At 35.7% G+C, this 17784-nt stretch overlaps 1 protein-coding gene across 2 annotated transcripts in view; it reads right to left on the bottom strand.

Annotated features, from left to right (window-relative positions):
- The window catches only part of LOC132126401 (E3 ubiquitin-protein ligase TRIM62-like), a 62231-nt gene that overhangs the window by 24216 nt on the left and 20231 nt on the right, over nucleotides 1-17784 (bottom strand). For both annotated transcript variants that reach the window (XM_059537629.1, XM_059537630.1), the window contains exon 3: nucleotides 3453-3548. In XM_059537629.1, coding sequence (XP_059393612.1) covers nucleotides 3453-3548 — 96 coding nt within the window. The remainder of the gene's footprint in view (nucleotides 1-3452; nucleotides 3549-17784) is intronic.

Genomic DNA, 17784 nt, shown 5'->3' on the forward strand with positions numbered 1-17784 from the left:
TATTCTCAGCTCTTTTCAAAATTTATATATATATAAATATATATATATATATTTTTTTATATATATATATTTTTTTTTTTTTTGTAGAAAATCAGAATATTAGAAGTATTTCTGAAGGATTGTGTGACACTAGTAATGATGCTAAAAATTCAGCTTTGAAAGTCAGCTTTGATTGTTCCTAATAAACTGTTTAAATGTACTTGCAAGTGAATTTCAAATTATTTTGTGGGATAATTAAATATATTCTAAATAAACTACAAACATAAAATTATATACATTTATTTTGTCCTCATATTCTTTCTTGTAACTCCTCCCTCTCAGTGACACAGCTGACTGAAAGGCTCATTATGAAGCTCATTATGCAAGCCTTTGTCTTCTCAGGTGTAAATCACAATAAAATTCATGGTCAATCACGCCTACTGGCATATGCCCTTTCGAAACAAAAAGGATCTTCGAAAATGTAAATCAATCTATTTTTTTCTGTGAGTGGGTAAACAAGATGATTTTCACATCATTTCTAATCAAAAATTCTACAAGCCCCAGGTTTGACAGTCTTGTGAACAAATGTTCTGTATGTGTTTTATGACCTTATTTCAGAGTGACTTCAAAATTTAAGTTTTTCTCTAACTACGCATTAATGTTTTTTTCTCAAAAGCAAAATCATGTACATACATGCTATTTACATATTATTGTAGCCCAGTTTGTACTGAATACAGTGTTTTCAGACTTTAGCCATATATTACAGTTTTTACTGTATTTTTGATCAAATAAATGCAGCCTTTGTGAACATAAAATACTTTTTTTAAAATGTCAAAAAAATCGCACATACTTCAAATTGAATAATAATAATAGTATAAACAATAATAATATTGATGTTTGCCTCAGAACTACTAACAATATCACAAAGTAACTTCACATGATCTTTTTATTCTAACACAGCACTGAATTAGCCACTTATCATTTAGAAACAATGAGCCCACTTAATTATTGCATTCAGTTTACTCAATAAATCTCCTTCATAAAAAGGTTGTGCTATGACAGCTCTTATCTCAACAGGAGAGTCGGGGCTGTATTTTGCGTTGATGGTCCTGAATGTCAATGCCAAGCGTCGGGCTCTTCGTAAGCATCTTAAGGCACCGCATCAATAAATTCAGACAGGATATGACTGTCTGGTCAATGCAAACATCTACATTTTCAGCAGACAGCCTGGGAAAGAACTGAAATATCCTTAGGTATAATGCAGCTTTCAAGATACATATGCAATCTGTGAGATCAATGAAACGAAAACACGGTCTGCCTCCAGAAATTGCAATTACTGAGATACAGGTTGAGTTTAAATCTACTTAAAGAGACTACAAGGAATTTGTTCTTTGAAAATTCATGACATGCAATATTCAACGTGGCCTTCACTCCATTTTACTTCTGCAATATGAGACTGTACAACAGGAAACTTTTTTGTAAAAATAAACAGATTTTTGTGAAATGTGAAAATGAATTGGATTGTCAACAGTGGGTCTACATGACCAGTCAGAGAGGACAGGTTGACATCGGCTCTTACAGACAATGAAGCAAGTTATTATATTTTGATGAAAGCTTATGAAAACAAAACAAAAATTCTCTCTGGAAAAACATATACTAAAAAATCACTCACAATATAACCAGGAACTTGTAGTACAAACTGATAATAAAAAAGTAACCAATTAATCTTTACTTGTTTTTTATAAATATACGCAATTATTAACATATTAATTTATTTATATTGTCATAATTCCACATTGAATTCAATTTTAGCCATTAATTATAGCCATTCAAAATTACAGTATATTTTAAAGCTAGTATTTTTTTTTTACAATGAATAGGCTTTGAAAAACATAACTTTTAATTTAATTAAACTTAAAAAAAGAAAGAAAAAAATCTTCACATGAACTATAAAATGTATATTCATGAACTAGAAATTGAATACATATTCATCTTTATTCAAGCTTCAAAAGTTAAATCAGCAAAGAATTTTCAGATTTTCTCCCAGTTCTTAATAGTCATTTAGGACTTTAAATCAATTTAAGACTCATCAAGTGTTTATGAGTTCACTCACCAAAAACTGCTATTTTAACATAATTTTGTGGGTTTTAATTTGAGCACTATAGTTCCCAATACTTATTGTGCTTGACTGATACAGTTGAGATACAGTTGATCCAACAAAACAGATGAGCTGAAGGCTCAATAGTGCCTCAGAAGTGCCAAAGGCTGATCGCTTCCATGCCACACCTCACTGACGCTGGAAGGATCCCCGACCAAGCATTGAGTAAAAAAAATATACTTAAGAACTTGAACTTTTCTGTTTTGAAAATCTGATTTGATCTTAGGAAATATTCAAATATTTTGAGATAATGGATTTTTGACTTTCATGAGCTGTGAGCGCTAATCTTTGAAATTAAAACAAAAAAAACTTTTGAAATCTTTCACTTTACATGTAATGAATCTAGATTATATGAAAGTTTCACTTTTTGAAACAAATTACCAAAAAAACGTTTTCACGAGATACATTTTTTTGAAGAGATATATATATATATATATATTTAAATGTCTAAATATACTACTAAAAATAAATGGCTATATAAAAATAAAGGTATGTCTGTGTTATTGGTCAACTAATGAGTCCACAAACAAACATACCAGTGGGACTGCGGAAATTGTACAAAATAAGACCAACAACAGAGGTCCACAGTGTCAGGAAGCTCTTCCTCCACAATAATCTTCATTTCCAAACAGCAAGGTAATTAAAAAAGGGGTGAAGAAAACAGGGAGAGGGACAATGTGGCAGTATTGACTGTGGTGTCTCTTGTTTTACTGATTAAAACAAGGTGTCAAGATTAAAGATCTGCTCAATAAACCAGTTTGGTTGTTGGAAATTCAATGTCAACAGAGAGAGAGAGAGCGCGAAAGAGAGGAGAGAGAGAGAGAGAGAGAGAGAGAGAGAGAGAAAATTGAGCAAGAGACAGAGTGAAAGACCTGCCATGAATCTGTAATGGCCGTGGTAAGCAGAATAAACTGTCAGCTGCATTTCGATTTCCTCAAGACCTGATTCCAGATATGGTTTCAGAGATGAAATGGAGACGTGGTTTCAATATCAAGTAATAGTCATTTGAATCAAGGTGCTGAATTTGTGGATGACTGGTTAATAAATCACACCTGGTCCATCAATCTAGAATTGACCCTCTGGCATAGAACATCCAGCAATAAAGACTACTATACCTATTACATATTATGCTATGATTCTGATTACAAGGGAGTGGAACATTATTTAAAATGACAACAGCACTCACTTCAATCGTTTTACATGGATGGGGTCGGACCCTTAATGGAAGCTCACAGGAAAATTGTTCGTTTTATGGAGCACCAGGTTAAGTGGGTGATTTTCCTCTTCAGCATAGCATGTATTGACAGGTGTGTACCTTGGTTTCGGTGAGCTGTCTCTGCAGTAGCTGCAAAGCCTCCGTATGACCCTTCTCACTGTCCTGTAGAGTCGCCAGCTGCTCCTTCATCTCCCTCTGCAAGAAACCACAGTACAACAGATCATGTAATTTATTGCCCATTAATCTGGCAGCCTCTGATCCAAAGTAATTAGTCTGAACTGCTTCCAAAGCCTTTCTAACAGAGATACCAAAACTCTGACAGCAATAAATGTGATGTTACTGAAGCTGCACACAACCCTTTATTGCATGATCGCCTAAAATAAAAATCACTGAGCTCGATGATATAGGAAAGCACACTTTTCTGGCACTGGGATTCTTATCTTTAGTATACAGGACATAAACGGAGTGTCAGACTGGAAATAAGCTCCATTAAGGCCTTACCAATGAGAATTATTTCAATTTGCTTCAAATCTGATTTAATGCCCTTGGTCTTAACGTCCCGAGTGCTGATATCTGATGAACCTTATATGACTGAAATAGGCTATATATGCTATAATTCAGTCCTTTCATGAATGGTTTTTATCTAGACTGGAAGTTTCACATTTTTAGATAGGTACAGAGAAAGGTGGCATTATTGTTGCAGGCAAAAAAAGAGAGAAAAAGCAGAAATTAATAAATAAACAGCGAGTCTCCAGAGAGGTCTGTGTCAGGGAAAGTGGGTCTGTGCCGCAGTGGACGTGGCAGAATCGGGACGACGGGCCATGTTTGCTCGCCTGGAGGCAGAATAGGAACAGGCAAAAAGCACTAGCCCCATTACAATACACCAGAGCCAGAGCTCATATGTATAATATAGACATATTAATACATACCATATATAAGAGCTGTGCAAATTGGGGAACAAAAAATATGTATTGCAATTGTATTTCTGATAAAAACTGTGATTTAAAATTCATGTTAGATCACAAAATTCACATCTAATATATACAAACATTAAGGCTTCATAAATTAACCTAAATTATTAATATTTTCTTGCCAGACAAATTAAACTTGGTAAATAATAGCACACCTATCTTAACAATAAGCAGTATCATTTCAAGCAGTAATCATGGCTGTAGCCTTAGCAAATGGTGAGAGATGAGTTACACAACAAAGCTTAATGCTTAAGGTTGTGGATTCAAACAAACCTTGAATGCAGTGACTAATACTTGATGCTTACCTTGAGAAACACCACTAACTGATGCTCTCATTGTTCCAATTGGAAATGAACACCAATGAGGCTAGGTCACATATTTTATAAACTAGACTATCCTGAAAAACATATTCATCCAACATTCCAGCAGTGTCATGTTGTTTTAATACAAAAGCTTCGTTGAAAATGAATGAGATTGCAATGAAAAGCTTCTGGGACCACTGCTGTTAACTGAAACTAAAACTATTAAAGATCTGTTTTGGTCATTTTAATTTAAGATTTTTTTCTAAAAAAAAATAATAAATCGAAATAAAATAAATTAAAGCTAAATATAAATATTTAATAATAACAGCTAATAAAAACGGCATAAGCAAAATAATAATAATAATATATATATATTTTTTCAAATAACTAATATAATTTCTGGGTGATCTATCCCTTTAAAAAAAGTTAACCACAATATGTCCGGCAGTATTATCTGACTGCAATGAAACTCAAATAAAAGTGAACATTAAAAACAATTCTCAGTTGTATCCTTTACAGAACAAAGAGCAAAAACTATTACTTTCTTTAAAAAGATCATTATTTCAGAGAAATGCAGTTTGTATTCGACAAGTACCTACTGTAAAGGCAGGCTTACACGGTGCGATTTTTGCTGTCGTATGAGTTCGCATTAGTGCTGCACGATTAATCATTAAAAGATCGCGATCACGATTCAGACACCCTCTCAATCTCATTTCTAAATGACAACGATTCCCAGAGTCTGTTAAACCTTTGACAAAGTCTTACCGGATAATTCAGATCTGTGTTCGCACTGCCAGTGTTCGCATCTCACAGATCTCACAGACAAACGTCTTAATATGATCGCACATTAGAAATGTGTGGTGAGATAAAATGTGCACGATAACATTATTAAGCAAAAATACATAGTACATTAATTTTTTCCCCTCCAGTACCGAAAGCAGAACCGATACCGTCAGATCTTACTGATACTACGGTCTTTCAATATTTAGCCCCGGGGCCATTTTAATACCGGGTTTTGGTACCCATCCCTACTCGTGACGTGTGCGTGGACATACGATCTTCCGACCATCCGAATTCGCACCGTGTATGCCTACCTTTAGGTGCCCTTCCCAGCATCCAAATCGCTAGGTTTCAGTGTGCATACCTGACAGATGAGAGCGGTCTCTAATGCATCAAGTAAAAGCAACATAACCAGCTAGTGCACTTAGGGAGTTAAACGCAAATTGTTATTGGGTCATTAGACCATACATTTTTTATGTGCCATTAATCACCACCTTTTAAAAGTGTATCCAGAGAACTGACAACTTCTTAAAACAAAAATCTGTCAGTGAACTCGTGGCACAGAGCCTGCAAATGAATAATTTTTCCAGCGAATCGAGTTAGCATGCTCCAAATGTCTGAACAAAGGATTAAGTGTGCTTGTATTAGCTGCATGGAGAGCACAGAGCACTTGAGGTCAGAGGAGGCCCACGTTTATATCAATCAGAGCAGGCGAGAGGAATTTTGACATGACATTTCCCAAGGATCCCACATGGCAGGGGGAAGAAGGTCACTGAAGGCCGACTGCAAGAATAAAACTTTTTTCACTCATCTTTGCATTTGAGCAATATATTCAAATCAGATTTTGGTAAGAGCTCAACAGTGAATATCCACTTTTGCACTGTACAAGGTTTCAAAGATATGTTTAGAATATTTATGAAAGATACTACCACACTATACTATACTACAGGGGTCCATTAGAGCGATTGGGCGACGCTCCACCAAAGCGCGAAAGGGAGGGATTTTTTTTCCTTTCACATTCAACCACAGTGTTATGCTAGCTTTCACTATTCTAGACTATTTGTTCTGCCTCTAAACAGTCCAATCAGCGTTGAGTCGAGTTTTGTGTAGTACCGCCCCTTTTTGTGCGATTTCTGTCAGACTGAGAATCACCCCGAGTGCTCTCACTGACTTCTATTCAAAGATCTTTTTTTTTTTTTTCGAACTGCAGGAACTGCAATGTAATCTCTATGAGATCCAGGAAGGCTCGAACTAACATGCTTTCGTCATCATGCGTAACCTTAACTTGTGCAATGATTGGTGGGAACAGTGACATCCAATAATACTCTAAAACTATTTTGAATTTGAACAAGAAAAAAATAAAAAAACTGCTTTAATATCTTTATCAAATGTGAAAATCGTTGGCAAAGGAGCAGAAAGTGGCGCAGTTGGCTTTTTCCTGAGTTTTTAGGCACGACATTTGAATGGCCCTGAAGTCTATACTGAACACTACAAAGCGACCTTTGCTGATTTACTCACCTTCAAAATCCCCTCAATCATTGATTTATTAATTTTTTTATTAAAAATAAATCAATATTTATACATTTACTTTTCTTCATGGGCATTTCTGAAAAAAAAAAAAGACCAAACCAACAACTTTGAATAAACACTTAAAAATTTTAAAGCAGAAAAAACGTTCAAGACTATGTAAACCCAAAAATTCTCATTTACTTCATTCCAAACTCTTATGATTGGACCACACTTCTTTTTTCCCCATGTAATGAATAGTGACCACAGCTGTCCTTGGATACATCCACTTTCACTGTATGATTTTTTGGGGGGTTCTGTTCCTTTAAGAAAAAAATTAATTAACTACTCATTCTATAAATCATGTAATGTTATCTAGCCAGCCTATGCTACCCTGCAAAAACACACCACAAACCTGACTGCAAAGCATATGGTTACACCGTAACAGTGTCTGTTTCTCAATTCCAAGAATGCAAAGAACGGACTAGTGTTCTTGTGGAGACTAAGAACTAAAACTAAAATTTGATGATAAAAACTATGACAAAATACATGCCGTGTCTTCGTAAACAAGACGAGACGGGACTATAATGTTATTTGAGGACTACCGGACATTCAAAATACATCTATAGACTACTGGTCTAGTCCTTAAAAATTTGCAACCCTGTCATTGGATTGCAATCGGATAAGGGGCAATCGCATATCTAGTCTCAGAATGGCAGCCACAGTAGATGGAAAGACCACCAAAACACGAACTAACGATCCGAAACAATGGCCTTAGCACCTGAAAGGGTAGGGATGAGGTGAGACACAATTCGTTGTTGATTAACTTATAGTAAAGTGAAGGTGGGATAGGTGGAATAACGCTGATAGAAACTCTCGCACGCGAATGCTCCACTTCCTCAGTTCTCATATATAAACTGAGTTTAATTTGTATCTCTTTCGTATTTGTCTTAATGTCTTATTCTGCTTTTTCAAAAATTATAAATTATATATATTAAATATACTATATATGAGCAACTATATTTTTTACAAGTTACTCCCTTTTCACTAATGTTAAAGGGATAGTTCACCCAAAAATGAAAATGGTCATTCTTTATTTAGTTTTTCAAATTCAATCCTTGATTTAAATTTATCATAAGCTTAAATGATTTGGTCTAAAGTGAGAAGAATTAATTACTATTTTTGTATTTTTGTAATGACTAAAAGTTGACAAAAATGCTACGACTTTTCGTCGACTAAAACTATATATGACTCATTTGACTAAAATGTGACTAAGACTATTAAGCATTTTTATCTCAAGATTAAGACTAAGACGAAATCAAAAATCCCTGTATAAATTAACACTGGCATAGAGTGAGAACACGAGGATGCAAGATCACTTAAGAACGCATATTGAGAAATGGCCAGCATCTTTTGTGACTGGTGCCTTTTGCATCATGATTATGGGTACTGTAGTTCTCTAGACTTTTGTGTAAGTATATAACATCCATCTTAAAATGTTTACTTGTTATTGCTAGGAAACTACAGCAAATGTGATTCTGAATGGCCATTTTTACTACTGTTGAACTTGATTCATCAGCATTGTTTGTTCTATGAACCTCCTCAAAGATTCATTAAACAACCAGCTGTCTAGAAGCTAAAGATATGTTCTAACTGCTGGCGCTGATGAGAGTGAAGGAGATAATCAAGGGTGAATAAATTATGAAATGCACCAGAATACTCAAGATACTTCACGCAGCCCTGACATCAAATGCATTCGAAGTGAAGCAGTTTGACGTCACTGTCGAACCTAGAGTCAAAACTGGGTAACTTCATACGGAGAACATGTTTTCATTCCTGGAAAACATCCACATCACTCAGATGACACAAAATGGAACGTGAGAAAATAGTTTTCCAAATAATCCAGCTACACAGGTCTCATCAGGCAGAAAGGGTACACAATCAAGGACACTTTGGCATAACCTTGTACGCACCGGTGTAATAATTCTGCAAGGCAGCAGGATCCCAAGTAATAAACAGCCTGGGTGCACAAGGCTGCTTCTGCCGTCCCTATTTATGATTTGTGTGTAAATCACATCTGAAGAATACAGCAAATGTGTCATCTGCTCTCCTTCTTTAACAGGGCCCAATCAAACCAACTCGACCACATATAACAAACATGAATCACAAGGGCAGTGGCCACGTCATTTTGTCATCGCCATGCATCACTTGTCAGGAAACGACATGTCTGTTTGCTAGACATCACTGCAAGTTGTTTCTGCTGTCAAGTGAAGATTAGAAAACAAGTACAGACAAAACTAACCTATTCTTCCCAAGTATTTAAGTTAAAACAAATTAAATGTATTATATCCCCATGAAATCTGATACTACTAAGAAGGGTGTTCTTACACAACAGATGTGTGTGTTAGATTATTGCTGGATTGTGTGTAGCATAACAATAACATGTAAAAAATGTATTTTATGTATTTATGTATTGCGATTTATGCACGGTTCGACAACACAACTGTCTCAAACCAGTCTCAGACATACTCTTGTTTATCAGTAGATAATTATGTGCTTCTAATTTATGAAGAAAAAAAAAAAAAAGATTGAATGTGTCACAGAAGTCATTTGCAATTTTCAAAAGAAAGCTATATTTAATCATTCCATGCAAAATGTCCAAATGCAAATACAAACAGCTCCATGTTCAATGTTCTAAAGTCCGCTGTTTGTGTTTATTTTTAAAGTACTAGATATACAACATTAATGACTGTGGAATAGCATCGTCAGTCTGTGAAAGGGGCCCATACTGATTTACTCTTACTGATGCATTTGAGAGAACTCAGACTTGCAACTTGCTTGAACAGGCGCTTAATTAAATTATTCTGTTGTCTGTTAAACTGCTGTATCATAGTACATAATTTTGCTAACTTAGTTGCTTTTATTATGGTCGATTCAGCTGCACTTTTCCTTTATGCGGTAATGGTGACATCTCAGGGAAGATCGTCCCCAGGGAATAAATTCGCATCGGGAATAAAACCTGAATACCCTTGTATATTAGTCCTTAAACACAAGCTACATAAAATCAGAAGGAAATATGAGGGAAAATCGGGCTGCCAAGTCAGGTTGGAGATCTTGCAGCTTTTCATCCGCTTTTCTACATATGAAAATGTGCTCAAACTGCACCACCGATGGCTGCCTTTCCCCTGGTATCAGCAGAGACTACAGCCTGCGTGAGCGGAGGGAGGGCCTGCACCCTGCAGTCTAAGCACGTCATCTTTGCCACAGCACACTGACACAAGCGTGCAGCAGTATGATAATGCAGACAATTTATAGTGCATGCATCACAGCTTTCATACAGCAAACAGGGTGAGGATTCAGGTCTGTATTGCAAAGGAATGAGTCTGCATGATTTGCATACATTCAACTGGTTTCTCAAAACAGTGTTTTATGCATCAACTGCGAGCACAGGCTGTGTGGTTGCACCTGGTGATGACATGAAAAGAATTGCTCAGAATGTTTATGTGCTAGGTAATTAATAATACAAATATATGTAGATGTCATAATAAATAATAAAATGTAGTTAATAAAATATATCATATGTTATGTATTTTTATTTAAAATATATTACATATAACAAGTAACAAAATATATAAAGAATGTAATAGCTGGTGGTGTGAAATAAATACATTTTAAAAATGACACTTTACAAAAATAAATTATATACAAAATGTCAGTTTTTTTAGTTCTTGCATTAGAAAACAGCTTTGTTTCCAACAGTCTTCAATATACCTTATTTTATGTTCCAAAAAAGAAAGTAGCCCAAGTCATTCAGGTTGGAGTAAATGATGACATTTTTGGGTGAACTATTGAACCTGTTAACCAGACCCCCATTATGGGACTCACAGCTGAAAGTGCCCTACCCAACTTAAAATTGTAACAGTTCCTTACTTCAGTGTGTTACACACATAATTTTGGAGAAAAGTATCCATATATAGAATCTAGACATGGGTTACGGTTATGTCTCATGAGTTTATATTTCAAATCTAAAGAAGATATCAATAAAAATTTGATTCCTGCAAATATTTTTTCGGAGACTATGCCTACACCCCCCACCCCCCCAAATATAAAAACTATTTACTACCTGTGTTGAAGGGTTCTACAAACTATTTTTAAACATACCACTACATATTTTTTTCAATTATAAAACAATAGACAGGAACTTAGACATCATATAAGTGATTTATTTGAGCACTAGAAAAATAAAATAAGAATTGAGAAAGAAAAATAAATAGGTAAAAAATTAAGTAAAAAATGTAACTTTGTATGCCAATTACAGAAAATCCTGAGATAGCTAGGAATGCAGCATTTACAATGAATTCTGGTAATATAGTCAATTATCACGTGCTGATGTGCTGATGGCCAGTTATAGAGATGGTTATCATATAAATGCACCTAAAGTCAATAATCACACTCTATTCATATAGACAGTGTTCACTTTGATAGCCGTGATCATACAGTAATAGCAAGCTGATTTGCGCTCAAACAGATGGTAATCATGCAGATACATTCACATTCAACATAAAAGACACTCTCACATATATGAAAACTGTTGAAAAATAAAACAAATAAAGAAGGCAATCGCATGCGTCTGCATGATTTACATACATTCAACTGGCTTCTCATTGCAAGCACAGGTTGTGTGATTGCTCCTGGTGCTGCCATGAAAAGATGTGCCTCAAATGCTTTTGTGTTACAGGTCTGCCATGTGCAAAAAAAGGCAATGCAAAAGCAACAACAAAAACAGCACAGAGGCCGACCTTGTTTACAACCAATTGCCAGTAGGGTTTGGTGTCTATCACTGTCAAGGTTCATGCAACACATTAGATGACAATAACAAACAAAACTGCAGCTCACAACTGACAAATCTGACCTTTTTTTATCCTGCTGATCTAGCCCTCCCACTCAGTCCAATGCAAGAAGATGAATGCTGCAGGTTTCTAACTGATGGATGTTGGTTGTGTGGACACCAGGAAAAGCTGGCAGCACAAAGTTTACCACTACTCAATCATAACAAGATTACCATTCCTCAATTGCTTTGACTCTCAAAAACCATGCAGAAATGCTTTGCAATATGCAATAATTTAAATAAATCAGTAGAACTGTGACTAAAATGTAATCATAAAGGAAGCCAGGCAGTGCAGAAGCAATCAGCATGCTGTCACTGTCACCGCGATGGAGGCTGCCTTGCCGAAAGCGTTCTGTGCCGTTTTTTATATACACCTTATAAATTTCCCTAACGTGTAAATGAGTGACTCAGAGTTGAGTAAACCGTGTGCTTGTTTTCCCCCTATTTTCCTGTCATGATAGTTAAGAATGAACAGTTTTGAGGAAACCAGCTCAGAATCTACAGCAAAATGTGATGCAAGGTAAATGCAAATGAAGGAAGTGGGTTGTATCGAGCAGAGTTTCCTCTAGAGGTTAGGATGTAGGGCAAGTCATGTAAATGATGAATGCAGCGACCCACCCCTCCCTTCTCTACCATGACACAGAGTTTAAACATGGTGCATACACACTCTCTTCAACCAGCTACAATACACTCCAGCCCTCTATCTACACCATGACAAAGTGGATATGCAAAAGCATCCTACTATCAGGAACGGCAGCACTTTAGAGTGTTGCCCTTGCAGGATTTAGGCAACACCTGGATTTAAGACTTGGTGATATGATGGCATACCAAAGCAATTTTAAAAAATCTGACACCAAGCAAAAAAACTATAATTTACTCTGTTTACTTCCACCAATTCTTCTAGATGCCAGATTTTTTATTATAATGCTGCATGTCCCAAAACTGTGTAGAGGGTTAATGTTTAATAATATATATTTATTAATTAATGAAATATTGTTATAGTGGGCACTTCAAAATACTGTGAATAATTATTTAATACAAATTATTCAGATTTTGCGACTTATAGTCAGGTGCGACTTATTTATCAAAATTAATTTGACATGAACCAAGAGAAATGAACCAAGAGAAAATATTACCGTCTACAGCCGCGAGAGGGCTCCTCTCACGGCTGGAGACGGTAATGTTTTATCTTGGTTCTTGGTTCTAAATAAATGCGACTTATAGTCCAGTGCATATGTTTTTTTTTTTTCCTCGTCATGGCGTATTTTTGGACTGATGCGACTTATACTAAGGTGTGACTTATAGTCCGAAAAATACGGTACTTAAATATTAAACTAATGGTTAACTAACAAGATCTTAATGTAAAGTGTTACTTACTGGTCTTTATAATTCTTCTGCACTTTTTTACATTTTTTACTTTATACATATTTTGTGTTTTACTTTATTGTAGCTATGTTAATAATCAGTTATTTTTGTTATAAGAAAAAAAGTCATTAAACCTTTTATATTTTTATGACAACAATTTTTTAGTATAATTAATATTATGTAGTATAGTATTATTTAAACATTTCAGGAGTATTAAATAAGTATAAAAATCATATTTTATATAAGAAATAGATTCAAAATAAATTAAAAATAATATTATATAATATTATTTATTTAACCATTTAAGTAGTATTAAATAAGTAGTAAAAACACTACATTACTATGGAATATAAAAGACATATTATGGTTGAATTTTCTGCAAAAAATAACTATATCATGATATACCGTTACCATGAAAAAAATACTCATACCAGCCACTCCTTCCTGCTTTTATCCATCAATAAAAAAACAGCACTGAACATGGTGGGTATGAGGGGCGTCTTGTTGATTCGCCACATTAGGCAGAACCCTGGGTTTTGGCAGGCACTGTGTGTATTGCCTGCTGCTTCTACTGAAAGCTGCCAAAAGGACTTGTTGAAATCATGAAGGCCCTTTATGAGAGAGAAAATGATAAAGAGCCCCAAGCAATTTGAACTTTTTGTGCAGGGAACAAGGAATAAAACAGAAAATTAGACCGAACTGACACAACAGTTAAGGACTTCATTCAAAAGCACTGGGGGTCTAAACAAACCCACATGATGACATGTTCCATCCTAAAGCAACACTGCATGATGTGTACTGTTAAACAGTATCTAGCCATCTACATTAGATGCCATCTATATTAGATCATCTAGAGTAGTTTGCTCAAACATGCCCTCCGTTCAACACATGCATCCAAGCACTCCACAGGGACGAGGAAGAGGCTTCCTTCACAATCCCATTGGCAGGAAGTGCAAGGATGGTGGTGGGGGGGGGGGGGTCACCTACAATGAGGCTGATGAGATGCAGTGGACTGGAAAACACTGGCTGAGGAGGATGTTAACTCAACTGTCCATAAGACATTACTTAGTAACATTACTGTAGATAATGAAGACATTTCTCGTTTACTCATGTTTGTTCAGACTGATGGTAGTTCAGGCAAAATACATGTTTTTTTTCACCCCAGTTGTTCCTTCAGTAAGCGTGAAAGAAGAATCTGCTTTAAAGCAAACAAAAGCCGGCATGAAACTGAAACTAAAAATATCCTTTACTGGGGAGATTATGGCAAAACCCAATATATAACCATGTCATCTTAAAAAAGCGCTTTAGGATTAAATAAAACCTCTGATACTCAGCTTGTTGCATTTTTAAAAAGAAGCAATGCAATTGTATGCATATTCAAATCGCCTATTACACATCTAAAATGACTAAAAGAACCATTACCCCATGGATGTTATTATCAACTACACACAATGAAGCACACATAAACCCTCGAAAAGGAAGGGCAATTCACATGTTGCACATTGATGAAGTTTAAGTTTTTGAGCTTTTAACTGCAGCAAATACAAATACTATTATAAGGTATACTAATTTTGTTAAGTTAGTAATGTTTATGCTGTTCTGACTCGGAGGAAGCTAATTCGCTGCTCATATGGCACTCATATTACACATTCATAACCTTCCTTGGATGACAAGCTTCTCCTACACTTCCACACTCTGTTCTGTCCACAACAAATCCAGAGAAACCTTTCTACTAACAAAACATGAAGATAATAAACATGATTATGATAGTATATAATTTGCATGAGATTTTCATGAGAACTGGGTTTTTTTCATAACAATAAAGGACTTTTAAAAGAAAAATGCTTGGCAGATGCAGTGAAAAACTGCTTATAATAGGCTATAAATAGCATGTTTCAAACACAATGAAAAAGTAAAAACATATTAATCTCAGTTATGTAGCTTGATGCTAATGTTAGTCTAAGGGCAACCGTTCAAGCTAAAAACCTAACAGAACCTTAATGTTGCACTGACTAAACAAATTTGATTTAACCACCTCAATCAACTTTTTTGACTTAAGAAAGCTTTAACACATGGCCACAAGTAGAACCCATTTCCAAAGAACATAATCTTTACTCAACAATCTTAAGCAGAATCTATTTTCAAGTGTCCTCTTCCAATTCCCAGCGGAGACATCTCATTCTGGTCCTACAGCGGACAAAGCCACAACTGTTTGACAATAAATGCTTATAGGCAGTCGTTGTCAAAGGTGGCTGAACAGAGCTGAACACAGCACTCAAACAGGGACATCAAAATGGACGAGCAGCTTCCATTATGCCCACTGTGCTAAGGAACCCTTGTAGTGGTTGCTAACAGCTCCATCTGAGACTAGCCCAATAGCCAAAACTAGTCCAATAGCGTTTCCAGGAGGTTCCCTGATAAAAATTCCGAACGCACGTGCTGGAGATATAACTACTTATCACAGGAGTGCCTTTACTGACAAGATGTGCATGAAAATCACATTCTATTTTTTGCACAGCCCTACATCATACATCATGTAGTATTAAAGGTGCAATGTGTAATATTTACAATGATCTATTTACAGAAATGCAATATAATAAACATAAACGTTTCCAGAGCTGTGTAAAGACCTTTCTTATTGAACCGTTATGTTTTTATTACTTTAGATTGAGCAATTTCTGTCTAAATACACCGCAGGTCCTCTTACATGGAAGTCGTCACTATGTTTGTACAGTAGCCCTAAACAGACAAACTGCTCTACAGAGCGCGTTTCATCTCTTTGTTGTTTTTACAAATAGAACACTGATACAATGATGAACAAGTACATTAACATTTGCAATAACATTGATTTATTGAATAATTAAGTAAATATAATTCCTTGATTTACCTTTGGAAAGAAATATCATTGCTCTCTGCTGTCTATCCCTATGACATCAGGTGTTGCCAAAAAACATGCAAAAATTTTTCCTATTTGCATGCCACAACAGATGAGATGTCAATAAACCACATTAAATATACTTTAGTACACATACAAATACAGGAATAAAGAGGCTAAGTCTTAATTATGAAAGTGAACAAACAGAAGCAAAATAAAATTAAGAATATTTTGTATTTTCAAAAGTATTTTCTAAGAATGTTTTTAAAAACTTGAATTTGAAATCCTGAGAAGAATGTTCTTTTGAAAATCATTGTATCGGCGCTGATAGCCGTGTGGGCAGCACGCCGACATACAGGACTGTTGCTCTACGGGCGTCCCACGGGCATTGTTCACGCAGCATTGTGAGTTCAGCCACCATTTATTCAGATCATTTTTAAAATATTACTGTTACTGTGTCATGAAATGTCATTTTAAAAGTATATAAGGCGAGAATGTTGTGGTTTAAAACTCAAAACTGTGGTTTATTTATAATGATAGCACCTATTTAAAAATGTGTTTCGCCGATCTTGGAGACGTGAGCTCCACGCGATCAGTAGGAGCTCAGTAATCATGTATCCACCGAGAGCAGCCTCACCTCGGCTATACCTTCTGATGTGTGTCGCTGGCTCTGATTTCTCTTTAGTGGTTAAACATAAAATATAATTTGTTTTGGGTAAATCTAACAGGTTATCTTTGGTCTGTATTCAATTTATCTATATGTTAAAATGAGAATAAAAAAGGCAAATGTATATAATATTTTGTTTCATTGTAATGGCTGTATATATACACATATCCCTGAACTAATTACATTTCTGCAGCTGTTATTATGTTTAAATGAAAACGAAAGAAGGCAGTGGTATTTAATATCATATTTCGTTTTATTGTTAATATACAGTGAGGAAAATTGCAGTAGTCAAGGCGAGCTGACTGATGTTATCAAGTACGCTGCTGTTTGCAGAATTACCGGATTTACATCATCGCGGACAAAACACTCCAGAGTCAAATGCGCAAAGTCTGAACTACCGAGGATACAAGTCCAAAATCAGCATACTTTGTATTGAGAAACGTGTGCAGACCTACGTCACTAGAATATTTGCCCAATATCTTCCCGGTAGTGTTGTCAAAAGACCCGGTACTTCGGTACCAAGTCGGTACTAAAAAATTTTAAATGTGACGGTACCAGGTTTCTTTAAGTACCGGTAGTACCGAGGTCCCGTTCAAACCCGGTTCAGCGCTATGGTTTCCGCGAAGCAGAAAACGAGGATGGAATCTCAAAATCCAGTCATGAAAATGAAACTTGCATTTTTAATATGGACAGTCATGGAATTTGTCAAAGTTAGCATAAATTAATCAAATCAAATCTCCAGATGGACCAGTATCTGTAAATGTTAAGCCGCAAAAGTTGTTTGAAATATGAATCCGTGTTCCGCGCGTCTCTTTGTGAATTAATGAATGGCAGAGACGAGCGGGTTTGTTTACTACATAGACTGAAGCGCATGACGCTTGCATTAATTTCAGCATCTGAGCTTCAGAGTTCTCTCTCTATCAAGCGATCTGAACCTTTCAGTTCATCTCAATGGACGCACAGCGCACCTGTATTTGATGCACTGTAAACTCTTTGTGAAGGCGCACGACTCACCGTCGTTACTGATAGCGCTGTATCTCACACATGCAAAGAGAGAGAGAGCGAGAGTCTTACCAC

This window comes from Carassius carassius, chromosome 44 (assembly GCF_963082965.1).
Source record: "Carassius carassius chromosome 44, fCarCar2.1, whole genome shotgun sequence".
Classification (NCBI taxonomy): Eukaryota; Metazoa; Chordata; class Actinopteri; order Cypriniformes; family Cyprinidae; genus Carassius; species Carassius carassius.